The sequence below is a fragment of the Lepisosteus platostomus genome, chromosome 2, assembly GCF_059453375.1.
Source record: "Lepisosteus platostomus isolate fLepPlt1 chromosome 2, fLepPlt1.hap1, whole genome shotgun sequence".
In the NCBI taxonomy this organism is placed as follows: domain Eukaryota; kingdom Metazoa; phylum Chordata; class Actinopteri; order Semionotiformes; family Lepisosteidae; genus Lepisosteus; species Lepisosteus platostomus.
This window is the reverse complement of record NC_142612.1, coordinates 6,193,781-6,221,745: the sequence shown is the minus strand read 5'-3', so window position 1 is coordinate 6,221,745 and position 27,965 is coordinate 6,193,781. Positions and strand designations below refer to the sequence as shown.

The following is a 27,965-nucleotide window of genomic DNA, read 5'->3' as shown; positions in this document are numbered from 1 at the left end:
GGTGCCCTTTCCCACAAGCCAGACTTCCAGCGCTTTGGATGTCTTCTTTGAAGGACCAACACTGAGTAGGGTTTTGATATCTGAAGAGACTCAGCTTAAATTTATTTCAGGGGCTGTTGAAATATTCATACCCACCAGGCAACAGCAGGCGCTTATATTTCGATGTAGTTACTAAAAAGGTACTGGGCCCACCCTACTGTACATATTCTGTACGGAACAGGTGACAGGATTGCATGCAGTTTAAAAACATTTTTTTTTTATTGTGTTACAGCTTCCAGACATCTTGGTTCACATCATTCTGTGGTGCAAAGAAATCGAAGCGTTAACCTCTGCATTCAGGACATTTAAACAGGTTTTTCCACTTGTGTTTGAAATAATTTAATTAATTTAAAAGAAGGCAAGGGTCGTTAATCATGTTTTACAGTTATAAAAAAGTATAGAGTCCCTTTTAGATAATACCTGTTTGTTGAAGTGGTGTTTAAGGAGAAATATTTGGAAATATCCTGAATGCACACCCTGTCACTAGCAACCACAAAGCACTCAGTTTAATTTTAAGGCACAAAGCATGGGATACTATCTGAGCTGGAACTGAGATGCAAGCATGCTTTATTCTCTATGGAAATTCTTGCAGAGTGCATGGTGTTATTAAGGAGAAACTATAAACTATAATGTTATTTTAAAAAAACTATAATGTTCACATCGTATGTAAAGTACTTCATTTTCCTTTGCTAATAAAGAAATAATTGCAATATATTTACAACAGCTATATCGACAAAGCCCAGAAAGGTCTTTACTAAAAGAAAAACAATCATCCTGATTTGTGAAAAACATTTTACACACAAGTCACAGAAATATATAACAGATATAGTCATTTTTAACTGCCGTGTAAATGTCGTGTTTCGATTTCCCCCTTGATTTCTGTTTGGCCATGACCCTCCTGTAGAATAATCCTAGATCAATACACGTACCATTTTCAATAAAACAAGGACTTCGGAGACTTAGTAGCTTATCTGTAGGGGGAATCAGAAACAGGACATTCAAAGCAGCACATGTCCCCAACAGCAGGCAATGTATCTGCCAGGAATTTAAGAGTAGTAGTTCAGTGCTGTGCCACACGACGATCTGCAAGTCCTTACAGGAGGTATATACACATAAAACATACAGTACACAATGTAAAAAAATACATAAAACAAAGTTCTAAAAATGACTATATTAAGGAAAAAATAAATTATCGCATTTTTTCCCCAAAACCTTCAGTAAGTTAGGATAAGATACACTATTATTACATTAATAAGTAACTTATCCAAGTCAGTCTTGGGCATCCAAAAGGTATTCCCAATGACTGTTCAAAAAGGATTTTTTTTGCTGTGGGAATGAACACTTTAACTTTTTTTTTTGTTGTTACCTCCTTTTATATAAAAGTACGTTTATAGCAAGTAAAATCCTTCAGTTTGTAGCCAGCAGAGAGGGAAAAACCCGTGTCTCATCTTCAAGAACTGCTGCCGGCAACCAGCGAAGACAGGTGTAAATCTCTTAGCGTCCACTAGGGGGAGCCGTGGGTTTTGTCGATTCTCTTCAGAAGAACGCCAGCATTACGTGTCCAATTCAGGAAAGTAATCCAACCTCCAGAACTCGACGCAGTAATAAAACAATGAGGCAGGTAGATCTATCTGCCAAGAAAGCAACACCTGGCAGATAATAAAGACTAAACTATATAATATTGTGCGGGGCCGACCTGTGAAGGCAGAAGGCAAGGGTGCCCACCTGAACCCCCGTTGCGTCACAATATGAAAAAAAAAACAGTGGCTGAAAAAGAAGTTTGATAAAAAAAAACAGTATAAAGCTGCTATTTAAAAGACTTCGATGTGTCATGCAGGCTTGTTTCATATCACTACGCTTCTCCCACTGCGAGAACTCCTCTCCTGGAAAAAAAGAAAGAACAGTTAGCATCTGTTCTTGGACCGCCTGTTTCATTCTCGCCCTTTCCAGAGCTTTCGAATCAACACATTGTATTGTATACACAATTTATGTGAGGATTCATCATTCATTAGTAAAACTCTTTATATAATAAAGAAATAAATTCAAAAGGAAATTAGGAGAGTGGTGTTAATTCTCATATTTGTCAGGGAGAAGGTTTTTACTGTACCTGACAAAAGCCCAAAAGCATAGCGCGCACTTCTGTCTGCAGATGAACACACTCGTAATACTCCACAAACTACAAACCTGCTTGTGTTTGCAAGTTCTAATGAATATGACTATACTGTCTATAATCCATAAAATTGCACTATTTCACATTCAGAGCACTATGGTATTGTGGTTTACTAAGTCCTGCTTCACGCATAATAACCACTACACAAGCAACTACGTCTGCCCTATTTCTCCTGCAGTGCTTGAGCGTGTTTGATGCCGACACGGTGCGGTACCACTCACACCATACGTACAACGGGGAAAAATGATGTTCCTTCGCTGGCATTATTAACCAAAAATGTGAGGTTCGTCAAGTTTCTGAACATTATAGTAAAATCTGGTTCCACGCAAGACGCTTCCATTAAATATAATATAGAATCAAACTCTGATGTTCCAGTTTAATTCATGATTGATCTGAAATGAGCTATGCGATGCGTTGATTTCCTCTCATTACCTTTCTCACCGTTACTTATTCCAAACAGACTATATTACATGCTTTGGGCTGGGTGTGCTTTCGAATATTTCGATTTAGAAGTAAAAGCTTCACTTTCAGGATATTCCTCGGGTTCCAAGTGTCACAGTTCACTCTCCCTTCCAAACACGACGGAACAAAACGTCCCTAAACCAAACTCCCGCTCGGAGTAAAGCGAACCGCTCCGTCGGGCGGGCGGCGGACGAGCGCAGGCGCCTGCCGGCGGACTCACGGAGAAGCGGTCGTTGTTCGGCGGGCCGCCGTTCCGGGTCCTCCCGGGCTGAAACTCGATGGAGGTGTAGCTGGGAGGCTTCTCCGGCCAGAGACCCGCGCCCTTCCCCCGGCTGCGGGCGCCCCTCCGGCTGCCCCCGTCCTCCGAGCTCCAGGAGCCGCGGCGGGCCGGCGGGGAGTGGCTCCTCTCCCGGCGCAGGGGCCGCCGCGGCGGCTCCATCAGGTCGTCCCGGCTGCGGGTCCTCAGGCCGCTCCCGCGATGCCGGCTGCCCCCGCCGGGCCTGCGCCGCTCGTCGAGGTCCGACTCGTCGCTGTAGCTCCTCGAGGCCCCGCGCCGGGGAGGGGAGTCGTCCCGCCTGCGCCACGGCTTCCTCGAGGCCCCTGGGCGGAACTGCCCGCGGCCCGCGACGGCCGAGCTGCCGCTGGACCTTCCCGAGTAGCGGCCCCTCGGACCCGGCCCCAGGGGGGTCCTTCGGGAGGAGTCCGAGCTGGACATCCTTCCCACGAGGGGGGGGGGCAGCTGGATGACCCGCCGGTCCAGCTCCCGCACCCCCTGTTCGTTGAGGGAAGAGAGCATGCTGGGAGGGCCCTGCATGTAGACCATGGGCTGGGGCATGAACTGGGGGGGCGGCTGCTGCTGCTGCTGCTGCAGAGGCATTATGGGAGTGCCTCTCTCCATGCCCCTCACCTGGTTCTCGATGTAATCCAGGACGGGGTTGGGACCGCCCACAGGATGGAGGGGTTGAGGAAGAGGAGGAGGCATGGCGTTCAGAGGAATGTTCTGCTTTTGGCCGTAATCTGAAAGCAAGAAAGCGCCGCGTCTTTGTTACCTACAGACAGCCGAAAGGCATCTCCTTTGACAGACCACCTGGCTCTGCGGCGTGCCGGCGACATCACCAGCCCATCAAACCTAGCCAGCGTGTCTTCGGCAGCTGGGAAGAACACCCCAGTGGTATTACTGAGGCAAACAAAAAATCTATACCATCCTGAACTTGGAGAATGCAGGATTTATAGCTGAGGCACGGTAGCTCTGTGGCTAAAGATCTGTGCCTGTGGCTGGGAGGTTGCCGGTTCGTATCCCGCGGCCGGTAGAGGAATCCTACTCCGTTGGGCCCCTGAGCAAGGCCCCTTCACCCCAACTGCTCCAGGGGCGCTGTATAAATGGCTGACCCTGCGCTCTGACCCCCAGCATCTCTCCCTGTTTGTGTGTCTCATGGAGAGCAAGCTGGGGTATGCGAAAAGACAAAATCTTAATACAAGAAATTGTATATGGCCAATAAAGTGATCTTTAAAAACAATCTTAAAGCAGAAAAAAAGAAGGACTGGATTGCACTGCTTCATCATCTCAAGAGACTGTCATACTAGCTACCCATGGGAGCCGGGGCTTCAGAGGAGGAAGAGCTCAAGTCAAGTAAGTAGGTTCTTGACTTTGATTAGGTGAACGCTTAGTCCAGGGCTCTCTGGCTGAAAGGCTAGCACTTAACTGAGCAAAAAGCAGATACGCGTGGGAAGACGGCCGCTCTTGTTTCCTACCTGTGTAGAGCAGGGGTTGTAGGTTCGAAGACGTGTTGGAGCCAAGCGGCGCATAAACAGGCTGCCCGTACGCCCACTGCGACATGGCTTTCTGGGCGTCCTTCACCATCCTGTAGCGCATCACCGCTGAAAGGAGCACAAGAGCATGAGGCACTGGGAAGAGCTGAGGCCAATTCTGGCCAAGGAGTCCATCACACTTCCAGGCTGATCTGAACCACAAGGTGGCAGTATTGGCTTGCCATGCAAAAAAAAAATTCAGATATTTAAAATCGCCTGACACTTTCAATTTCTATATAGAGCCTTTCAGCCCAAAGCACTCTCAAGCCACGTTGCATAAATCGTAGATATAAAACATGAACACTACACTGAAAAAACAACCAAATACAAAAAAATGTATAAATGCGAAATTAGGTTAATAACTGAAGGACATCAAAAACAGGTTTTGAGAGGAGATTTAAAAACAACAGCAGAAAGTGTGTTTTAAATATGGTCAGGCGGTGTGCTCCAAATCCGAGAGGCTACCGTTGAAAAAGGCTCGGCCCCCCTTACGTACAAGGATAAATATTTTCAGCCACACAATCTGGGTTACACATTGGCAAGCCCATGTGTAACCGTATCAAAGCGGAGCGTAGTACATTACAAATGGCCTTGGACGTTTAGCCACGACTGGTTGCAAAAGCATTTCAGTGGCCCAGCACAGATGACCTTATCCATGAGGGCCATGACTGGTCCTTAAAGCATTTCAGCGGTCGCATACAGAAGCCGGCCTGCGCGGCTCTGCGCGGCTCTGCGCGGCTCTGCGCGGCTCTGCGCGGCTCTGCGCGGCTCTGCGCGGCTCTGCGCGGCTCTGCGCTCGTACCTTTCTCCGGACAGCAGCACTTGGTGGGGCAGCAGGGGCAGCGCACGTAGCAGCAGCAGCGGTGGGGGCAGCACTGGCACCAGCAGACGCAGAAGAGCAGCACCAGCAGCAGGAAGCCGATGATGATGAACAGCACGACCAGCCAGCCTGTCGGACAAGACCACAACGCATCCCTGAGAGCTGCTGCAGAGCCCGGCGTCTGGCTCTGGTCACTGTGCTACCAGCAGGGAAGTCCTGCCCCGACAGGCAGATCATTTTAGTTTCGAGTAGACTCGATTCCAGCCTTCAAGACCCTCAGTGGTTTTGACAAACTCAACTCAAGGAACGTCTTCAGAAGGGACTGTGAAACAACAGCAGTGGAGACGCAACACTGTAGAGTGACAGGAAAGATGGAAGAGGTGGAGGCTGAACTGTAGCGCTACATACTGTATGGACAAGGGCACCGACGACAGGAACTGAACCCAGATATGTCAAGGAGCTCAGAATGTCTCGGGGTCAGACTATGGGGAAAACATTTAAAGGGTGTAATGACAGGAGGATGCCTCTGTTACAGTTTACACTGCAGTCTTATATAATGAAATAGAGGGGTTTGTGTAAATGAAGATCATATCTTTCTCTTATGGATTCAGGAAAATGATGAGGTCTGATCTTTGCTTCCTTCCTTAGGTTGTCAGAAAACATGTCCACATTGATGTTTTCAGATAACCAAAACAGAATTGTAACATGGTGTGGTTTGAAGTAGATTTGGAAACTCCACAGAGTCAGAAACAAAAGGTTACCATTTCAAGAAAGCAGGCTACGAAGAAATCAACCGGTTTATAAGGCACAAGACGTCAGATCGATCCCAATATATATGGAATGAGCAGAAACCGGATGGCAACATTATAAAACTATTCTGCTTGAACCACTAAATAGGTTTATCCCAAGAGTGAGCAAGTCGAAGTCCGGAAAGCAGTGAAGCAGTGGTCTAAATGGCTTAATAAAGCAAGTAACGAGTAAAGAGAAAGAGCACTGTTTAAGATTCTTAAAAAGGGACAGGATTCAAGCTAAAGAAAGAGAGTACAACGAAGTACATCAAGTACATGCAACAGGTGATCTAGAGCAATACTGCAAGAGGGGATAGCTTTTGCCAGATAACAGAAGTTTCCAGGTAACTTAAGATTACCATTAGCTGCTAGAGATTTGTTTTTTTGTTTTTTTCTACCAATTGTAGAAAAGGAGATGAGATACTAAATACAGGCCAATAAAAAGTCATCGTCCAACATACTTATTGCTCAAGATTGGGGTAATAACCATTGACAGAAAATTTATACTGTAGCATCCAACCATAAAAAGGGTGAGAAAACTAGCCCAAATAATTATAGACTAATAAATCTTATTTATATTGCAAGCACAGTTAGAGAAATGATAATTAGATTCGATCTTAAACCTATTACCTATTTGGCAATAGGATTCTGTGGATTTAAAAAAAGTTGCTTAGCTGAACTTGTTCAAAGTTTTTAAACAAGAAGCAGGTGTAATGGAGTAATGGATAAAAACAGAACACAAGCATAGGACAGGGTACATTTTGATTTTCAGAAGTTCTTGATAAACCCATAAATGATTAATTCTCGCATTGCAGAAGACAAGCATTCAAGGAAACACAAATATTTGGATTGAGAACTGGTTAATGGATAGAGAACGGAGCGCAGAGAGAGGATGAATGCTCAGACTCAGAAACTGTAATCAGAATAACTGCCCTTCCTAATTCCTGTCAATGAGCTAGATTCTGGTCAAGTTGTCTAGTCATGTTCACAGATAATACCAACATGGGAGGATTAATGAACACTGCAGAAGGTACAATCAAAGACTGGGCAAACACCTGCCAGACAACTGATGTGAACAAGGATAAAGCGCAATCTGCAAAGAGCTAAAATACAAAACTATAAATATATCAGTTGGGAAATACTGAGTTTGAAGATACTGTTTATGAAACAAAACTATATTTAAATTTAAAAAATTAACTTTTCAAATCTGAACAACACAGGATGAACTGTGAAAAGCAGAAACGTTAAATCACTCAATATTAAAGCTGTATAATGCACCTGTGAGACCTTATTCAGTATACTGAACACACTTTTAGTCACCATGTTATACAGAAGATATTACTGCATTTATATCAGTCAAGAGGGGAGTGACACGACACATTCCTGGTCTCAAAGTAATGTCCGTCTTTAAAGGGCTAGAAGAAATTATTCTCAGAGAACAACGACTCAAGGATTCAAAACCCTCAAAGGTAAGGTTGGCAAAGACAACCGTATGTGATTCTTCAAAAACATCGTAACATGACTAAAAAGCCACACATTTAACCTAAGGGCATGACTATACATAAAACTGAAAACAATAGGCAAAACCGTACAAAGCAGGGCAGTGTGGGTATGGTATACGTTACCCAGCCATGCTGGTGAAGCCCGCGTCGAAGGCGTCTTTCCAAACGCAGACTAAACGAGACCTACGGTCAGTTGGTTATTAGCCCCACGTGGGCTAGATGGCTTGAGGGACTGCTTGTATGGAACCCCATGTTACGTACAAAACCCCTTTTTTCCCCGACCCCAGAAAGCTCTCCTCCCGCTGCCGGGCTTACCGTAGACGATGAGTTTCACGTCCTTGTCGGGGTCGCCCGTCGTGTCTCCCGGGGCGTCGACGGTACAGATGTAGACACCGTTGTCCCACCACATCACTTCGCTGATCACGAGGTTTGCCTCTGCAAGAGACGAGCAGGGCGTCACACCGACCGGACGGGTGCCCCGTTCCTCTTGGGGTGCACAAGAGACACGGGCTGGGTCACACCCGTGTCACCAGCTGGTCCCAGGAGCACCTTGGGACATTTCTGACACATGCTGCTCTCTACCACTTTCAGCTGGAAAGCTTGTGAACGCAGCATCTTTTTTTTCCCCCGGCTTAGAGAACAAAAAGCTATTTTTGCAACACTTATTGGACAACTAGATCAATTATTCTTAAAATAATATTAAAGTAATTCTTTAATAGGTCATTAAACTGATCTAGAGGTGCGATCTTTTCAGGTCAAACGTTTGCTACCAACAGTTCCTGTGATCGACGGTTCTGCTGACCGTTTACACAAGCTTGTGACATTTCAGGTTAGCATAAGATCCCTGCAAAACAGAACTCAGGATGTGGAGGAGTGAACTGCATTCAGTTATAGGCTCTTGTGATAGCAGAATCTAGCTAGTGTAAGACAGCACGGTTTGCAGATTCGGTTACGAAACTGCTAGGGAGAATCACTGCTGTGTTTTTCAGACATTCAGTGTAGTTTAAGAAAAGTGAAATGTGTTCTACTTGTTTCAGTGGAACCGTCTGCTGTTCACCTCATGGTAGAACAAAGGCAGTTGGGTAACGGAGAAGCTCTTACGGTTTTGGATGGTGATTTTACGCTGCGTGTATTCTGATCCCAGGATCGGCTCATTAGTGCCTTTCTTTTGGATCACAATCCGAACTGTTCGTTGACTGTCCTGGCAATCATTTGAAGGGTCTTGGCCCAGGGACAGGGAAGCTTGGTATGCTGGAGTGAAAAAAAACATGTTAATCACGCATTCATGCTTGCTTTCGGAACTCAAATACAAAAACAAGGCAGGTTGGAATTCAAGCCAAAGTAATGGAACTGTGTAAGGAGAAACAAATGACTAAAAGACAGTCCTCTTCATTGAAATTAAAAGCTACAGATGGAGTAGCCAAAACCCAGAATGTTTTTCCTCTGATTTCATGAAAACGTTTTTCCCCACAACAGATGATTTATTGGGAATGCTCTATTATTGTGGAAATGGTGGTTCAGAAGAAGGACAAACTGATATCAGCCATTTTATCGGAAATGTCCTGAACGTGTGCGTGAAAAAGGAAAGCGCACATCTGTATAAGCCTGTTGCCCACTTACACGTGGAGTAGTAGTCAAGGATGGGGTCTTTGCAGAAGGACTTGTAGCGCCAGGTGACCACAACGTCCTGTGGATTAGCCGATGTCGAATAGTCGCACCGCAGAATGACTGAGGCGAACAAGGTGATGGAGCGAGATGTCTCTGGGACCGTCACTTGCAGAGAAGAGACCCCTGAAAACCACAAATCACAAATCACTGATGGCGACAGGAATCAATGCCCACAACTTCCTGTCTGAGGCGCGACATCTCCCCATGGTCTCTGCAGGTACTCCCCTGCCTTCACACTACAGAGAACAGCAATGCAATTGTCCTTCACAGCACATCACAGGAGATTCTGTGAAATGAAGAATTGACCTGAATTGAAATATATGTCAGAGCGGGCGTTCGGGGCAGGTGAGCAAATTTTCACAAGTTCCAAAAAATACAACAGAATGCCAAGTTTGTCCTTGGACTACAAACTGAAATAAGTGTAAAAAAGCGTTATGTTTGGTATTGCAAATGTGTTGGAAGAATAATTCTGTACACTGGTGTTAGACAGACAGAAATATTATTGTTATTTTGTTTAATGTTCAAGTATCACTGAAAATGTGTAAAGTATGATACTTTGAGAAAAGCGGTGTTTATGGTTGACATGCATCTGATCTGTTTGAAGCCTCTGAAAATTAATACATGAGACATCCCATGCAGGTTTCTACTGCTTAGAATGGACTTCTGGAATGGTGCACATGACCTAATGGAACGGATTCCAGTGGACACAATTAAAAAGCTGATCATATGAGTTATTACTCATTCTTGTCTCAATAACTGGTGATGGAGATCACGACACTACACTTTGCACTGTCCTGTGCTTTCACAGCCTGCCTTACTCCTACGCAAAAATAAAATCAGAAGTCTTAAAAAGATAACTATTTGAGATAAAGTAACTGGAATTTTAGTACGTCTTCATTCTTCACAGAAATATGGGAAGTGCAAGAAAATTATTTTGGGAGGGAGATATTACACATCTTATTTCCCTGCAGTGATGATTGCATTTGTACTTATAGTTTTGTGAACTAACCTAAAAATGACAAATTACGTACTATTTAGATAAGATAAGATATGATCAATTTATTGGCCATATACAATTTCTCGCATTAGGAATTGGTCTTTTCGCATACCCCAGCTTGCTCTCTAGGAGACACACAGACAGGGAGAGAAGCTTGGGGTCAGAGTGCAGGGTCAGCCATTTATATGGCATCCCTGGAGCAGTTGGGGTGAAGGGCCTTGCTCAGGGGCCCGACGGAGTAGGATTCCTCTGCCGGCCACGGGATACGAACTCGCAGGGCAGTTAGAGGTGCTGTAGACTGTGCCTGATTTCTGAAGTGTGCCAGAACAGGCTTTAACACCAAGTTCTACTGCTGTGTCAGTGTGCAGTGTCCGCCCTATTTTAGATAAGTCACCATCTACTCTTTTAGGAACATGATATTTCCAGATAAAGCTTTTGTGTCTAAATACTTGTAGGATTATAACAATCACACTTCCTGTCCTGGGTTGACAATACCTGACCATAAAGTAAAACCTCAGGTTTCATGTGTATCTCGGTCAGGGGAATACTCCATCTTGAGACATTTCCCTTTGCAAACCATCTGTTTTTTCAAAGCCATCGACTTGAAGAACCTGCTTAACCTCAGCCCCACTTCCCCGGAGCTGAGGACTGGATGAACTTGAAATTCAGGTAATCGCACAACACAAAAACAAACCTAAAATCATATTTACACTGTAGACTAGTTTCATTTTGTACACAGATGAAGAACCTCAATGGTCACCTAACCTCCTGACCATAGAATCCTGTTTCAGAAAAGCAGGTCTCTTTATGACTCTAGGAAACAGCCATCTGCTATCCTGAATGGGAATACCTTGCTGTAAAAAAACAAAGCTCTTTATTTATACACTATATAGGCCTATATACTGAGCCTTGGCTTAAAACATGTCCAAGTTGGGAAACAACACCAGACGATTCTTGGAAAATAGTTGAGTCCGGCAAAACTAAAGGGACTCAAGTTTTTATTAAGCACCATATCTTGAACAAATAGTTGAAGCCAATTCATAGACATGGATTATTAGGAGGCCACGATTGGTGAAGGCCAGGGGGAAATTTGGCCAGGACACTAGGGTAACACCCCTACTCTTTTTGAGAAACGTCCTGGGATTTTAAATGACCATGGGAAGTCAGAACCTCGGTTTTACATCTCATCCGGGTGGCAGCTTTCTACAGTATAGTGTCTCTATCACTATACTGGGGCATTAGGACCCACACAGACCGCAAGGTGAGCGCCCCCTGCTGGCCCCACTAACACCTCTTCCAGCAACAACTTTAGTTTTTCCCAGGAGTCTCCCATCCAGGTGCTGGCCAGACTCACACCTGCTGAGCTTCAGTGGGCTGCCAGTTGTGAATTGAAGGGCGATATGGCTGCTGTCTTGTTTGGATTTGCATTTTTTCTTGTATTCAGATCAAGAATTGTTGGACTTTCCAAGTTAACCTCGTAAATTCACCCGATAATTGAAATGCGTTTTTTGAAACTGCGGTTGGACAATTATTATTATAAGTAATAAGCTTGATGGAAAATGAAGACATAGTTACTAACCAAAGCTAGCAGCTCGATCAAGAGTTAACGACTTCAGCGAGTTTATCAGAAATGGAAAGTGAGAAAGCATTTATCGGAAACACAAAGAAACTCCACATTGTGTCCTAACGCTGCCCATCACGCTTTGTGTCTCAGTAAATGTTAATTACTTTAACTTTAAGTACGAGATACAAAAAAGAGACAAGTGTGTAAGACAATATGATAAAAAACGCGTTTTTATCCCACATGAAATAAAGCACCAAACGAATTTGAAAATACAGCCTTCAACGTTGTTTGCCGTCATAGGACACACCGTGTGATTTTACTTTCGGCTTCAGAAAAAAAAGTGAGCATTAGTTATCTGTTTAAATATCACAGTGTGCTTTTGGAAAAAACTCCATGCAATGTACCCCGTTAATGTACCTCACTGGGATACTATGGGAAAGAGTGACGATAAAGGAAAACCACCTTAATTCAGTCACAATTCACAAGCAGCACAAAATGAGATTTGTGAGACAGATGTCAAACACTGAACAGCACGAAGAGACGAACTGTCCTGACACCTTGTAGCCTGACCACGTTATATCTCGAGTGTAATAATAAAGGAAAACTACTCAGCGTGTTTTGTCAAATTGGGCATATTTACATTCATAGCTGAAGACTATTACTGAAACGGCAAGGCAGACAAAATGATCTACTCCTATTGTAGCAGTAGCAGTATTGTAGCACTATTTAGTGTTTTTAATGTTCCTTTAGTAACATTGTTTGAAAAACTGAATGTAGCTAGGTAGCCATAACGTGCACTCTAAAAACAAGTTGTAAAATGTTTAATTTCATTCCACCTCGGTAAATTCCATCTCCCCTAAATACTTTTCTGAAAAATCTTCTGAAAAACAGATGCATTAACCATGATCAATGGCTGGATGGTGTATAAACACAACCATGCCATACATGCATACAAAAAAAACTTTTAAAATTCGATTTATACGAAACAGTCCTTCTTTTCCAAAGAGCAGAACACTAATGAACAGGCTTAGAAAATCAAGGAAAACTCGGGACTATCGGGAATTGCAAATGGATGTCGTTGGTTGGCTTGTTTTACCGAGTGAACGAGAGAGAAATGCAATGAGTTTCTCTACTCGCTGAAGCTCCGTGGCTCTCCATGGCTGATATAATGCTAGAGAGTAAAAGGGTGACTGCGTTTGCGAGGAACTCAAAAGTAATTTTCACCTCTGTGCCTTTTTAAGCACACGATTGCACGAGTCTTTATTTCATATTTCATTGCACTGCGGGTAAGGGATATCGGACAGGTGAGCCGCGATGCACCCTGCCCCCACCCCGCCGGCTGTGCCGGGGTTTCGGCCTGCAGGAGCTCCGCTTGTTGAGGTCATAGTTTCACCTGTCGACGGGCAAGTGCGCAGGCGCCACCCCGCAACTCGGGACGTTTATTCACAGCTTTCCTGGAATTACTCGCCCCGGCACATACGACGTTTTGAAAATGGATCACGGTTCCGCGATATAATATTCACCTCTATTCACATCAGGTCAAACCCGGCGGATGAAACGGTTTTTACCTGTTGAGAGTAGCCCAAGCAGAAACGCGGTCAGTATCGGTGTCCTCATTGTGTTGGTAAATCCCATAAGGAAGTTCTGCTAATCCGACCCTACTTTTGTAATGTTTACATGTCCGTGAAATCTCCGTTAACGTAATTCACTTGATGTGATGTTGTTATTCTGGTTTCCAGCACATAGACTGAATAAAATCTCCCCTTTGTGGACCGGCCTTTTTTTTTAATGAGAAAGTCGTCTCTGAGCTTTTTCCCAGGACAGCCCAGTCAGAGCGACCCCTCCCCCAGCCGCCCTAAGACAGCAACGCATCACTGACCCCACCCAGAAACAGGTGCATCACATGACCCTCCCAGCAGGCTTTCGCTTTAGGCTTCAGCATTCACGCAACCTTGTTTTTTTTTGTAATTGTACGGCTTTTCATCTCCTGAAGTTAAGCAGTCTGACTAGTCTGCCTTTTAAAACGTTACTTTGACACGGTTAGCCCAGTGACTAAAGGAACAGGTGAAGGTTTATTCCGTGCTGAAAAGAAAAGAGATACAACGTTTCGGCTGTGGAGCCTTCTTCAGGTGTTAAAGACGCTCTTCTTTTCCTTTCGGCACGGAATAACCTAATAAGGTATCTTGGACTACCTTCTGTCTGGCTGACAGTAATCTGAAGCGTCGTACATTTACACCCATTTGGGATATCTAATTTTTTTCAACAATTAAAGCGAAATACCTTGGAAAGGAGCACAACAGAAGTATTCAGTTGGGATTAGAACCTACAACCTTCTAGCTACAAGCGTAGAACCCTCATCACAGCTCCACTACTTTCGTTGTATATGATGTTTATACAATAATGTATCAGAAATACCACCCCCTTCTGTTATACTATACCATTTCACACCAATGCTGTAAAAGCTCATACATTTTCTAACCGCTTCATCCAATTCAGGGTTACAGTTGAGCAAGAGGCTATCCCAGCAAGCAACAGGCAGAAGGCAGGATACACCCTGGACTGGATGCCAGTCCTTCGCAGGTCAGCCGCACACTCCCACCAGTGCAGATTTTCCCTAAATCCAATTCATCCGGGTGGATGCTGCTCATTGGTGGTGGTGGAGGGGAGTCCCCATTACCTGTAAAGCGCTTTGAGTGGAGTGTCCAGAAAAGCGCTATATAAGTGTAAGCAATTATTATTTATTATTATTATCTACCAGTATGTCTGTGGACTGTGGAGTTAAACTGGAGCACCAGGAGGAAACCCATGTAAACACAAGGCAAACATACAAACTCCACACAGACAGCACCCCAGTAATTGAACCCAGGGCACCACTACTGCCAGGCAGCAATGTAAACTATTGTGCCAATTTGCCATCGTTGGCAGGAAATGATCAGCTTTAAAATTTACAACAAAACGCTGAAAAGCCGCAAAACCCTGCTTGTGGTGCAAATATCCACTTGATGGCGCCATTTCCCAAAGCTTTAACAGTACTGCGATAACAAAGTGCTCCTGTGTAATGCTGCATATACACTTAAGACTGTTTCGTCTGCTTTGAAGTATCTGCCAACTGAGCAGATAACTGAACATCTGAGCAGAAGGGATGTTCAAAATCTTGCTGAAGCAATGCAATCCTCTGCAGATATCCAAGTCAATTTATACGGTGTTTTCCTGCATTAACTCTAAACCCTTTTCAAATTTGTGATCGTTCCCACTTTTACCAGATGAAATCTTTTGTTGGCAAAGAGTCGTTGTTTTTTTTTTACACCGGCTGCCAATCAGCTCCCGGTCCACAGCCTCCAACAGGACAAAGTGCAGGGGCCCTGGGTAAATTAGCATTTTAATTAAAAGCTTCACACTGCAGCGGGAAAAGAGACGTGGGAGTGTCCCGGTCCCGTCTGCAGCAGCTCCAGGGGGTGGCCAGAGCCAAGAGATAAAGCCAGGGTCATTCAATACTGCGGATCGTCACAAAACAGGCAGCTTCATTCACAAAGACTGAGAGGCCTGCAGTAGTCCCGCTGACAAGCTTCATGGCAGATTGTGCTGGGTTTCATCAACTTTTACCCAGGAAATAAATGGTCAGTTTGGAAATACATGTACAGGACTCCACAACAGCCAATAAAGATCGCTTTATCCATCAGTTTTATTTTTTCGCATACAAAAATACAGTATTTAGTTGTGAAAGGAACTTTAAAATAGTTTCACTCATGTGACCTGAATTTGCATTGCATTGTTGGAATTTTAATTTTATTGAAAAATCTGTCTTTGATCTTGTAGTAACTTCATAAGCTCTCGATATACATATTTTAAAAGGAATTCCAAATGAAGATGGATGTAAGAAATGAAGTGAGACTGACTTTATGTTGTGTTATTTCTAAATTCCATTAAAAAAATTAAAGGTTTTGTCCACCAGTAGGAATACTGGTTTTGTCCACCAGTAGGCTGTCATAAAACTGAATACCTTGTTTAAAGCTGAGGTATCAGCATCATCACTTTTTAAAATTGTTTCCCATGGTTTTAGTCATAGAAAATGAGTTTTTATAACACCTGTCGACATGGTTACACAGATGGACTTACTGTAATTCTCACCACTTTTTAGAGTACTGTATACAATTCACAAAGCAATGTAAGATTAAATCATGTGACATTCGTCCCCGTGTCTTTAACACGCTACTGCGGTGGCTCTGTGGCTCAGGATCTGCGCCTGTGGCTGGAAGGTTGCTGGTTCGTATCCCGCGGCCGGCAGAGGAATCCTACTCCGTTGGGCCCCTGAGCAAGGCCCTTAACACCAACTGCTCCAGGTGTGCTGTATAAATGGCTGACCCTGCGCTCTGACCCCAAGCTTCTCTCCCTGTCTGTGTGTCTCATGAAGAGGAAGTTGGGGTCTGCGAAAAGACAAATTCCTAATACAAGACATTGAATATGGCCAATAAAGTGATCTTATCTTATATATGCCTTCTCCTTAATACAATACACAGCACTGAGAGTGACCTGGGGTATCCACTGCGCAATGTTGAGGTCTTGGCTTGAGGCTTACTTGGTTTCTCCGAGAGATTATCCTGCAAAAAGCAGCAGACTATAAACCATGAATGTGGGTGGATCAGTATTTCCTTCTGTCAAACGAGGAGGCTGGGTGATTTGTAGGCGAGATGCAGTGTAAGATGACTCGCAAGCACCTGTGAATTTTAATCAGACAGCTTCCTGTTATTGTACTTTCAGCTAGCGTGTTTGCCTTACATTCTTGTAGTCTACAAGCTTGCTGTGGGGTGTATTTGTTTTGGAACTTCCTTTGGAAGTAACAGTCATAATCCACATTCTAGAACACTGCACACCTCATCTATATTTACCCTCTGCCAAAACCCACATTTGGTGAAATTTAGCCTATGTCTAAAATCCAAAAGGGAAATGTATCCCTCTTATGACAGCATGTCACAGAAAATCAGAGCTAGCACTGACATTTTCAAGAACGTTTTCCTTCCTTTTACATAATTGCAAGAGGAAGTCACTTTTCCTGAAAAAGAACACAATGGGAAATTAAAGAAGCAAGCCATATTCATGTACCGTCATCTTTTCTGTCTGGTTATGATGTGAGTTTGCAAACATGGACTCCACATCTTTGAATATTTAACCTTTATAGGTAACAAGAATGTATGAACATGAATACTTTATCCCTTAATAAAGGTTTCTTTTGTAGAATTGTAGCTACATTCCTTTCTCCATCGTTCATGATACAGCCTCTATACTACTGCAAATATTATGGAAATATTTATATTGGGCATATGAAAATATTGCCAAAAAGCATCCTACCAAATTTTGATCATAAGCTTCTTGTCTTCACCGAAGACCCACTTTAGAGTTTATTCTGCAGCTCATAAAGTGCGCCTGAAATTACAGATTGCTAATAATTAATAACAAATGTCTCAGCGTAGCCCTGGACAAGAAATACTAGAAGCCACATTGGGAATTTTATAGAAAGATGCAAAACAGCATGCTTCACAAGGCAAATTTTAATCTGAAAATACACATCACAGGAATAGTGAAACATTTCAATATAAAACATGACAGGGCAGGTTTTGATAAAGCATTGTGCAAAAAAAGTGATATCCTGGATAGGCACTTAGCTCAGAGTGCTTATATATTAATAAGCAATTACCTTGCTTATCTTTAAACATTTCTAGCTGACCTGGAACACTGCAAAAAATTAAGACATGTACTGTCCCCCAACAATTCCCCAAAGTATTTTGTAAATACTTATAAAAATATTTCCAAAAAACATCATACAAAACTTTCAGTTTCTGTGGATACAATGTAAACAAAAAAGGAGTAAAAGCAGAGCAAATGAATGAGGAGACAATAGCACTGCTATGCTGTTGATACACCAATATGTACTGACCCCCAAAAACAAACTGTATCGAAAGGCAAAAGTGTGTGTCTCTGAGATACAAGGTGTACAATATATAAATCAACAAAGGATGAAGCACTCCTGAGAGTCTGCATCATTCAAGCGCTGTAGGTTGGTCTTGAACGGCACAAAGCAGGTGTAAAGGCAGGTCAGCATCTTGCCTTGCGATCTGCATTGATAATTATAATTGTTTACACTTATGTAGCGCTTTTCTGGACACTCCACTCAAAGCGCTTTACAGGTAATGGGGACTCCTCTCCTCCACCACCAGTGTGCAGCCCCACCTGGATGATGCGACGGCAGCCATAGTGCGCCAGAACGCTCACCACACATCAGCTATCAGTGGGGAGGAGAGCAGAGTGATGAAGCCAGTTCATAGAGGGGGATTATTAGGAGGCCATGATTGGTAAGAACCAATGGGAAATTTGGCCAGGACGCCGGGGTTACATCCCTACTCTTTTCGAGAAACACCCTGGGATTTTTAATGACCACAGAGAGTCAGGACCTCGGTTTTACGTCTCATCCGAAGGACGGCACCTTAATAGCTGCAAAGCATGCGGTCCTCCTAAACCCATCAGGTTCCAGCTTAAAGTGTCCCCAATCTCGGAGTCCACCCACACTCATTTAACTGTGGGACAGCTGTGTGTGGGATACAGACTTTCCTATTCTGAATTTAGGGGTCCTCAATGTGTCTCACATACTAAGGATTCAGATACTTTCAATAAATATGCTGGCTCTTGCCTACACATGTCCGGCTGAAATAATTTGTGGCAAATCACACCTGACCACTTAAGTCACCAGTTTTCATATGGAAATGAGCTTGGATCCCAAAAACCACCTGGAAGAAATGTTTACACATTTACCCTACCTGTCATGCAGTTTCTTTTTGGGTCAGTTAATTTGTTGGGAGTGACAGTATGTATTGACAGCATTTTACAAATTGAATATTTATGGCTGTGATGTTCAGAATAAAAAACAGACTTCAGACTTTCAGTTCTTCATTCTCTTAGACCTTCAAAGTGACTACAAATTCATCTGGATAGATATACAGTACACACATGCTGTATCCAAGAGCAGGAAATGTATATTGTAAATTAAAGCTCTTGTTTCAGTAATGGTTTTGTGATTCAGGATACACATAAAGCGATTCTTGTATAATAAACATTACAATTAGAAGATCAATTGCTGCATCAGTTCGCAATCAGCACTCAATGATTAAGACCTGGATAACAGGAAAACACTGATCGAGATGAAAACAGTGGTGTAACTTCAGTAAATGGCTATGATCAAGTGATACAGCAATCTCTCGCCTCTGGCACCCTTCCATGGCAACAGAAACAAGCGTGAAGATATCACAAAGGGATATATGAGCATCGTAATGACTGGTTCTTAATGGGACGGCGAGTACAACCATTTTTAAACTATTAAAAAAATAAGACATTAGATCCTTTTATTTAGAATTTCATGTTACACAAAGCAAACAAAAAAAATCCACAGTCTCAGGCAACACGAAGCTCAGAGTGCTGCCTTTGGCAATACAGTACATCCCCAGATGCTATGGCTTACAAGACGGGCTGCTTCTTAAATTCAGAGAAGGCAAACACATTTAACAGTGGCAAAAGGCTGAAAGATGTGGGCGACAGTTACTCAGCCGTTCTCCAGCCTCCCTGGAATTTGGTACCTCCGAGTCATGCTGTGATGTACAAAGCAAGGTGCTCAAGTTCAGGAGGTTCCCCAGTCTGAACTGTGATCTGTGATCATGGACTTTATTTGGTTTGATACAAAGGCAGTCACTGGAAACCCGACTGTTGGACTTCACATCTCCAGGCACTGCTAACGCGATTCCCTTCCAGATCTTCTACCCTGCAATCGGTTTGCAAAAGTGGCTTCAGAAACTGGTCTGAACGGAGGAAACGATCTAAACAGAGGTAACATTATGAACATCGCTCACAAAATTTAAACCAGTATCTCTGACTGCTGAACAGTGAAAAGGTATGGGAGTTACACGAACTGTACTTTTACAACACGTACAGTTACGAAGAGAAGAGAAACTGAACAAAGAAGAATATGGTTGATGTAAGGTTGACCTCGAGAGCTTCTTTAAAGTAAGCATACTGTGTAAAGAACATAGATATACTGGATATTCTAGGACTATATCTCACAGTGAAGGAGAAAACAGAAAACTGAGTCCAGATCAGGTGTTGCAACATCAGGAATTAGCACTTCATAAGCAGGTAAAAGTATCTGTATTATAGAAAATTATAGGGCAAGCTTTGCAGATGTATTTCTTTAAAATAATTATGTGCATCTGTCAGCAGACCAGCAAATCTAGATTTTCACAATGAGTTTTCAGGTTGCTACTAGCAACCTGGCCAGTGTGTCTCTAACGCATCAGCATAAACCTAAATCTAACAGAAGCATAAAAAGAAGCATATATATATAAACATACAAAAATAAAAGCCATAATTCCCACAACAGTGTTCAGCAAACTTCGTTTGGCAAATGAAACCCAAGACAGAATGTATATATTTCGACTGAAGCCCTACCCTTGTATAAACAAAGCTGTCCTGAGAGCAGGAGGGGATGGAGTGGGACAAATAATGAGGGATTGTTGAGGTAATTTAGACAACAGATTGGAAATCCGACTCCTCGAGCGCAAGCATCTCTTTTGCTTTCCATGCTGCACTAGTCAGGACGGCTCATTATTGAAGACCCGTATGTGTGCTGTCACACAAAGAGAGATCAGAACGGTGAACGGTTTAGACGTCTTCTCCGAAAGCAGCTTCTTTCCAGCAGGTCAACACCTGAGTTTTAGGGCGAACACCACAGGTGGTAATGTATCGCGGAGAGTCCCATATCGATGAAACTCCAGACTATGGGGATGATTGATCCTTACCCTCATGTGTTAAATCAGGAGGGATACACAAGGTGATGCACTGTGCTCCAGTTTGCAGGTACCTTGTAATTCACTGAAATCTAATCAACTTGCCTCTGTGAGAGGTCTACTCTTTATACTAGACCACTAAGACCCATCCTATGAAAAGTGCACTTTGGACAATCTCAAACAAAATGTTTACATGAAGTTGTCAAAAGGACAATTATGTTCAATAAATCAGTATTAAAGCCAAGAAAACAATTGGTTAATCGTGACAAATACAGTATGTATCAGAAAAATATAAACCAAAGCAGGAGAGGAACAAATGGTGTGCCATCTGAAGAAAGGTTTGCAATAATATGAGCTGTCGCATGTACCTGTGTAAATATATCATTTCATTAAGGTTCATTTGTAGATCACTGTTATCAACACTCAAGAAGATAAAGTTCTTTATCTGGTGTTAAATAAATCGTCGGGTTGGGTGAAAGTGTGCTCTGTGGTTTTTATGATAAGGCCTTTCGTGAGATAAGAAAGAAAGCTTGGACAGTACAGTACTGACTGGAGTAGCGGTGCACAATTCTCAAATAATGCACAGAATCGCAATGTTTGCAAGAAATCTTGCAATCATGGTAAGGAAGTATAGATATTTATATTTATACATGTGACTTGTTGCTTATTAGACAGGCTGCAGTTGGAATTGTTATATTTATATATTTTTTCATTTCTATCCAGCCGGTGTGGACTCTTAAGAGAATGAGGACCACAGGGAGAAAGAGGTCTTCACTGCACTCTCCGACACGTCCTATAATCCCACCTGTCAGCCCTCAGGTGTTCGTCTCTCACTGCAGTCGCTGCAATTTCGCAGGCACCTCGCAGGTCCATCCTGCTCGAGAAGCCAAAGAAACTCATCAAGCCCCCGCAGGGCTCAATCTGCCACCTGGACAGCCCTGCGCAGTGGTCAATTAACGAGACATCTGGACAACAAGTCTTAATCTGCTCTCCAGTTATTGGCCTTTTATGGCTGAGCCAACCTGTCTGTTTTTCTAGGAATATTCAGACTCTAGTGACCTGTGGCAGGGGGGTGGGATGACAGAAGGGAGGAGGTTCCGGCATCAGAGAGATTCCCATAAAACCAGTGGGGTATGACCTCTCACCCGTGCTCACCGGACCAGCTGGAGCACAGGGAGTGAAGAGAGCCCAGCGTGTCCCACTTGCCATGAGAGACAGAGAGCAGATCCCCCAGGAATGCAGAGCATCAGCATGAGCAGAAAGCAGAAGAACAAGCGAAAGACAAGTGAACGCAGCAAGACCCACAGACCTTTAAAGGAGAGAGTGGAGAGAACAGCACCTCTGAGAAGGTGCAACCAGGTATCATGCATTAAGAAGCAGGACGTGGGGACAAGGGAATGAACAAGTTTCTGAGGGTCCGACATCAATTCAGCCTGAGGAAAAGTAAATTTGTAATTGTATCAGTAAGCAGTTTAGCTGCGTGTTTAAATAGGGACTGAAGAAGCGTTTAGTTAAGGATCATAAGAGTTAAGGTTTTGTTTACCATCTGAGGTAATCTCCCAATGCAAGAAGTGTTGTTTTGCCATATCATCACCTCTGTCTGTATGTTGCTCATAAATTCAGCAGCGTCTCCTTCCAAGGATGTAGAAAACAACTAAAAAAGGCAAATCTAAGCAGTATCCCGTTAGCTCATGCAACCACCCCAAGCTCATGCTCACTAATGTTAAGGATGTTAAGCACAGGACTAGCGAACAAACATTTTCTAGGCATATGATCTGCAAGGAAGGGAAGAGGCAGAGACTGTGAAGGTGGTTGGAAGTATAGGATACAAGCGAAGGTAATAAAATTAAGAAACTTGTGAGTCCACACACACTAAAGGCCAGCTGAGGGGCTCCAATTGAAAAATGCAGAAGTGGACTTTTTGTATAGCAGATATAGCTGCTCACTGTGCTGTATGCTGTGTTCATGCTCAATCTGCACCTCATGAGGACTCTAAGGATCTAAGGTCTTTATGCCTGTTTTATGTCTGAGCAAACTAGCACAGGCGTTGGACACATCCAGCTGAAGTGTTTTTTGCACATCCTTAACCTCCTCACTTCTTTCTTTATTATACTTTAGAAAACTGCAAAAAAAGTCAGACATTTTAAAATTTAGATGGTTGCACGTGCAGGGCTTCCTGGATGCTCCCAGTCGTGCTCTGTAAATGTGGTGCTTCATTTCCTGTCCTTCCTTTTTATCGAGATGTTTCTTAGCACTATAGGAGCTTTCCTGATTGAGGCCCAGGACGAGAGTGACAGATACATGGCTGAGCGATTCCAAGCTTAATCAGAATGTTAAAGCGTGAACAAAATGAAATTTAGAACATAAGAGTTACAAATTAACGTCCTCCTTTCATTTGTAACGACCATCCATTCATTTATTTTTTATCCAGTACAGCGTCGTCGGGGTGCCAGGGCCAATTTCCCCAGAAGCCAATTAACCTCCTGTACCAGAAAGTAGAAACCGGAGCACCCAGATGAAACCCACATGAACACGGGGTGAAACATGCAAACTCCACGCACATAGCACCCCAGACCTGGAACTGAACCCTGGGACACCGGGACTGACCACTGCACCACTACGCCACCCCTGTGAGTAATACCTTACATTATAAATGCAAACCAATCTTCAACAACCAGTCAAAAACAGATATCAAACTACACTGAAGAGCTAGGCTTAAATGTGTTTCCCTTCAGTGCCCATGAAAACAATTTTGTGCTTCATGTTAAGTGATGGAACAAAGCAATTACTTCTCAAGCCTTTCAAAACGGCACATAAAGCATAAGCCCAAAGACTAATCCATTAGCGATATTGGTTAAACTGCCAGCCCTGGTAATTTAGAAAGAAAAGGCACCAAATATAGAAGGCATGTAAGTCACCGATGACTAAAAGCTGAATGTCATTGTTATGCATTAGAAGGAAATGAAGCAGAGAAGAAGCAGGAGGTGCCATGTGCAAAGGATTAGTCTGGTAAACCCATTTTCTGGCCTGAGATCAGGTTACTCAGCGCAAGTCAGATAAAAAAAAAAACCCTGCTTTATGCTCATTGACTCCAACGTTCATACTGTACGAGTCTGTGTCACAGAAACAGGAGGAGGGCCAGTGAAATGAAGGAAAGTACATGAGCCAAAGGTTTCAAAGGAAAGCCTCTTTACTCTGGAACCACAAGATGATTTATTTACCTAGGGTAACGGTTCTTATTATCAATACAGAGAACACAGGCCAAATAGAAGCGGAGTAATCACATTTTAGTGCTGCCCTGTCTATGCCTTGTCAATGCCAACACACTATATGGCCAGATCACCGTTTCTTGCCTGTGAAACTACAAACCTGGTACAGAAAGATAATCCCAGGAAGATTGCTGAATGCACTGTGCAAGGATCAGGCAATAACAGTGTATACTGTAGGGCCACTGTGGAGTTTCGGTCTAGTGGTTGGCTAGACCATAGCAGAGATCACATGTCACACGTAGCACTGTGACGCTAAATGTGAGTTACAGAACACATGCATGTGGGTGCTTCTTTTTTCCCCCTCAAAGCAGCTTTTTCCAAAAATGCATAATAATGGGAAATAATTAAATCAGTGCAGTAAAGTGGTGAAATGGGTCTTAAAAGTGGAAAATCAGCTGCTATAGCATTTATAATTATTTGGTATTGCAGTACTGCTCTCACTTTCCTTTATAAGTTGTGCAGTAATTTCCAGAACTATAAAATCACCCCTAGACAGATACCGCATTGCTGGAATAATTTCGTATGGTGTGAACTACAAATACGTCTGGAGAATCAAAGCTTTTGACACTCAGTAGCTTCTTGCTGGAATAATTTCGTATGGTGTGAACTACAAATACGTCTGGAGAATCAAAGCTTTTGACACTCAGTAGCTTCTTGCTGGGTGAACGCAATTAAAAACTATACTGTAACTGTATGATTCATGGCACATGCTCACCAAAGCTTCATTTTCATTGCAATAAGTACACTAAATGAAACAAGACTGCACTCCTAGTGAACAAAATGAGGGCACAATGTTCTCATAATGAAGTAGCACAACCTCTCACTGAACCTCAGTTAAATGAAAGGTTGAGAATAGATTTTTTTTTACAAACCTACCGTCAGCCTAGTGATTAGTTTTAATAGCAGGTCCTATGGGTTCGCTGGTTGTTTCCGATTCTCATCGGCTGTTTAAAAAAGCAAGTCTTGGGGAGTGGGGGTGGAACTGAAACTATTTTTAAGTTATGTATTTTTATCAGTCAGTTTCATTCATCATTTTATTATAATACCTTGTACGATACATCTCTAATATGTCGGTGTCACATGCTGTATGTATGTTGTCATACACAATTGAGTTTTCCATTTCCACACAGCATACAGTATTCCCTGATCCAGAAGGCAAAGCTAGAGCAGAGGAAAAGAAGTTTCGTGATGGTATGTGACATCCGCCCCTCGTGACTTTAGCGTTCAGATCTTCGGCCGTGCTCTGGGACTGTGGCCTCACAGAAAGCAAAAACAGCAGGAGACATTCAATAACCCTGAGGCTGGCAGGCTTGCGCCTGGTTCTAAACGTTATTCAGCGCATGCCAGAAAACAAAAGTTGCATTTCCTTTTTCCACCCAGCAGGATATTCAGACAGGCTTTTCCTGTATTTTGTTTCTTCCTGCTGCTCCATACAATCGGAAGCATCACCAACCTGCCCAGACATCCGAAGATGACCTTGTTACGTTTGTGGGGAGCTGGGTCTATATGCTTCAGAAGACTTATCAAAGTGGACAGCACCTTGGTTGACCGTGTTCAGTGCTTTGATGTGAGGAATCGGCCTGAAGCTCCTTCTCAAAAATCCCATATATGGACAAAGATAACTGCAAATTCCAACTCCGCTGATTTGAAAACAACAAGAGCTACTGAAGAAATGAATTAAGCCCTCCAGCTCTTGCAAACGCTAGGAACGAACTGATCCGAGAATCTCATCCGGTCGTTTCTTGAAAGAAGTCTGGGTATCAGCTTCAACAGCTGGGCTAGGTCCCGTGTTCAAGACACCCACACAACACTTTGCGTAAAAGCACTCCTCCAGTTCTCAGTTTCACATGCGTTTCCGCATCATTTTCGTGAGTTCCCCTCCGGTACGGGCTCCACTGTTGAATGCAACACGCATAAAAAACCTTCATAGTCTCTTGCAGATTCAGAGCTCACACTACAATGGAATCCCTACTTAGGAGTGTGCTCTGTGAAAATATCAAAATCCAGAGGTTAGCAAAGTATCAATTAGCATTCTATCAGATCTCAAGAATTTGACCAGCACAAGGTAACCCATCACACATTACAGCAACACTGACAAAAGCATGTATTGTTAGTACATGAAACGGATGTTACTTTCAAGAAGGAACCTTCGAAAATGAAAGGTATTATGAAGTATTGTCATTTTGAAGCCATGTTACATGCCACGCCTCATGCGCAAAAACCAGTGCCATGACGTTGTGATGCTCTACACATGCACTGTTGCCTTAATGGGTTTTAGAGCTAGATCAGATGGAAACTCAGGCGCTTCGCTGACTAACAGCCCCGTCAAAAATGTGTTCTTCCTCCCATGTAATCAACGGGGTGCACAGTAGATATTACTGGTGATCTGCCATCGAGGATAGTATAATCACCCGGGGACAGGTTATCAGTAGGGCAGCTGATATATTCATTAACTGACCAGAGCTACATATAACTCACCACTTTCCTGAGCTTCTGCCTCTCCTCCCTCCTGTCATGCAGTGTGTAAGAGCTGCACTGAGGATCCCTAATATAGGAGAAGGGCCTTGCTGAGGAGGCCACCGTGTGGTGCCTGTCGGCCTCTCCTTCCGAGTAAGGGGGCAGGGAGTCCTCCTCCTCCGGCCTGCAGCTGGGGGACCGGTTGTAGAGGCAGTCGCTGCTCTTCTTGGAGCTGGACTTGGAGGGCGTCTCGCTGTCGAAGCTCTCCTCCGGGGCCCTCCCCCGGGCCTTCCTCTCCAGGACGCTGGTCAGGTAGGCGCCGTCGTAGCTCCTGCTGCCCGTGAGGTAGTGGGGAGAGTAGGGCCCGCCTGCTTCCCTCTTCTTGGGCGAGGGGGGGCTGGGCGGCCACCTCCGCTCCGGCTCGTACCCGCCCCGCTCTCCCTTGCGGTAGTAATCGTCCGCGGACGCCCCGCGGCGCGGGCGCTCGCCGTCGTGGTAACGCCCGTGGTCCTGGGAGGTGCGGCAGGGATCCCTATCCTCAAGGGCCGGCCTGTAGTCCCGTTCGGCGTCCCTGTAGTCGCCCCGCTTGAGCCTCTGGTCGTAGGACTGGGCGAACTCCTCCAGCTCGTCCAGGGAGCCCGTGCGGCCGCTCGACCGCATGGACTTTCTCTGGAGGTGCTCCGATCTGGGCTTCCACCTGCTGTCACAGGGCCACCGGGGGGGAAACAAAAAAAAGAGTCTTCATTTAGCAGCACTGGACAGGGAATCGGGAGAGATTCCAAACCAGTTAAAGAAGGCATTGTGGTGATTTTCACTGCATGCCAAAAACCGGTAAAATTAAAACAGATTATAACTGAAGTCAGTGAAGGAATAAGAAGCTACTGTAACTGCAAATGAATTACACACAGCTTCAAGATGTAAATCCAAATCTTCTACTTTAACTCTTCAGGCTGTATGAATCTTCATCGTTGGTTCTTGTACTTTATTCCAGTGGACCTGCCCTTAAAGCTTTAGCATGAAGTCATCTCACTGTCTACCCAATACAGTGACCGTCTGTTTAAAGCAAAGAACGTTTTTAGGAAGTATCTTAAGCAAGAGCCGACTGTTACTTATGTAAACGTGAAAAAAATACAGAGATAAAAGTTATGTACTGGAGGGTGTGGTAAAACGCAGGAGGTTTTTTTTTTTCAAACCAAGAAAGGTTATCATATTTGTCAACAGTAGGTCTCTTTCCTGTGCGTCATCACTGATGCCTCATTGAAGAGAAAACAGGCAAAGGTCTGCGATTGATTGATCTCTTGCATGGTGTTACAAGAGGGGAGCACAAGAATGAAAAGCAAAGACCCCTGTTCTGTGATTAACAGCAGTTCCCCCGGCGTGTACCTGCTCTGGTACTGCTCCTCGGACCTGTTTGCCTGGAGGGGGTACCGCGCAGATCGGCGCCCCTGGGAGGCAGAAGCGGACCTGAATTCCGACTCTTCGTCGCGGTCAGCGATGGCTGGGAGCGCGTTTCTCTGCACTTTGTGGTAGGAGCGACGGAAATCGGCGTCCCCTTCGTGCAGGGAGCTGAGCTCCGACAAGCTGGTGGCTGTCAA

The 27,965-nt window shown here is 43.9% G+C and overlaps 2 protein-coding genes across 11 annotated transcripts in view; both read right to left on the bottom strand.

Annotated features, from left to right (window-relative positions):
• Positions 1–239: 239 nt before the first annotated feature.
• Positions 240–13,686, bottom strand: ildr1a (immunoglobulin-like domain containing receptor 1a). 3 transcript variants are annotated; one of them, XR_015941627.1, is made up of 9 exons: positions 13,388–13,686; positions 9,211–9,381; positions 8,692–8,841; positions 7,906–8,025; positions 5,283–5,429; positions 4,424–4,549; positions 2,892–3,688; positions 1,834–1,922; positions 240–1,799 (listed from the first exon to the last, which is right to left on the bottom strand). XR_015941627.1 is itself a non-coding variant. In XM_088647965.1 (9 exons), the coding sequence occupies exons 1-8, from the start codon at positions 13,452–13,454 to the stop codon at positions 1,884–1,886; spliced, it is 1,617 nt and encodes a 538-aa protein (XP_088504091.1). In that variant the 5' UTR covers positions 13,455–13,686; the 3' UTR covers positions 240–1,804; positions 1,838–1,883. The 3 variants fall into 3 exon arrangements, 2 of the variants coding, with proteins under 2 accessions (XP_088504091.1, XP_088504077.1); XM_088647965.1 differs by having other exon boundaries at positions 240–1,804; positions 1,838–1,922; XM_088647951.1 differs by having other exon boundaries at positions 240–1,922.
• A 3,664-nt stretch (positions 13,687–17,350) lies between these two features.
• Positions 17,351–27,965, bottom strand: part of ildr2a (immunoglobulin like domain containing receptor 2a) — a 45,874-nt gene continuing 35,259 nt past the window's right edge. For 4 of the 8 annotated variants that reach the window (XM_088647930.1, XM_088647875.1, XM_088647883.1 and 1 more), the window contains 3 exons: positions 27,754–27,958; positions 26,392–27,070; positions 25,163–25,898 (listed from right to left, as the gene is read on the bottom strand). In XM_088647930.1, the coding sequence (XP_088504056.1) occupies positions 25,863–25,898; positions 26,392–27,070; positions 27,754–27,958 (920 nt within the window). In that variant the 3' untranslated portion in view covers positions 25,163–25,862. Of the gene's footprint in view, positions 19,624–25,162; positions 25,899–26,391; positions 27,071–27,753; positions 27,959–27,965 lie in introns of those variants that run through there. The other 4 variants (XM_088647940.1, XM_088647894.1, XM_088647913.1 and 1 more) reach the window with 2 other exon arrangements.

What these genes read in the sequence shown, in the direction of transcription:
- ildr1a (XM_088647951.1), bottom strand. Translation starts at nt 13,454, where the DNA reads ATGGGATTTACCAACACAATGAGGACACCGATACTGACCGCGTTTCTG. An exon ending in TAAAATCACCATCCAAAACC is followed by an intron (nt 8,026 to 8,691) that starts GTAAGAGCTTCT and finishes CGTCTCTTGCAG; the next exon opens with AGGCAAACCTCGTGATCAGC. An exon ending in CGTGAAACTCATCGTCTACG is followed by an intron (nt 5,430 to 7,905) that starts GTAAGCCCGGCA and finishes CTTGTCCGACAG; the next exon opens with GCTGGCTGGTCGTGCTGTTC.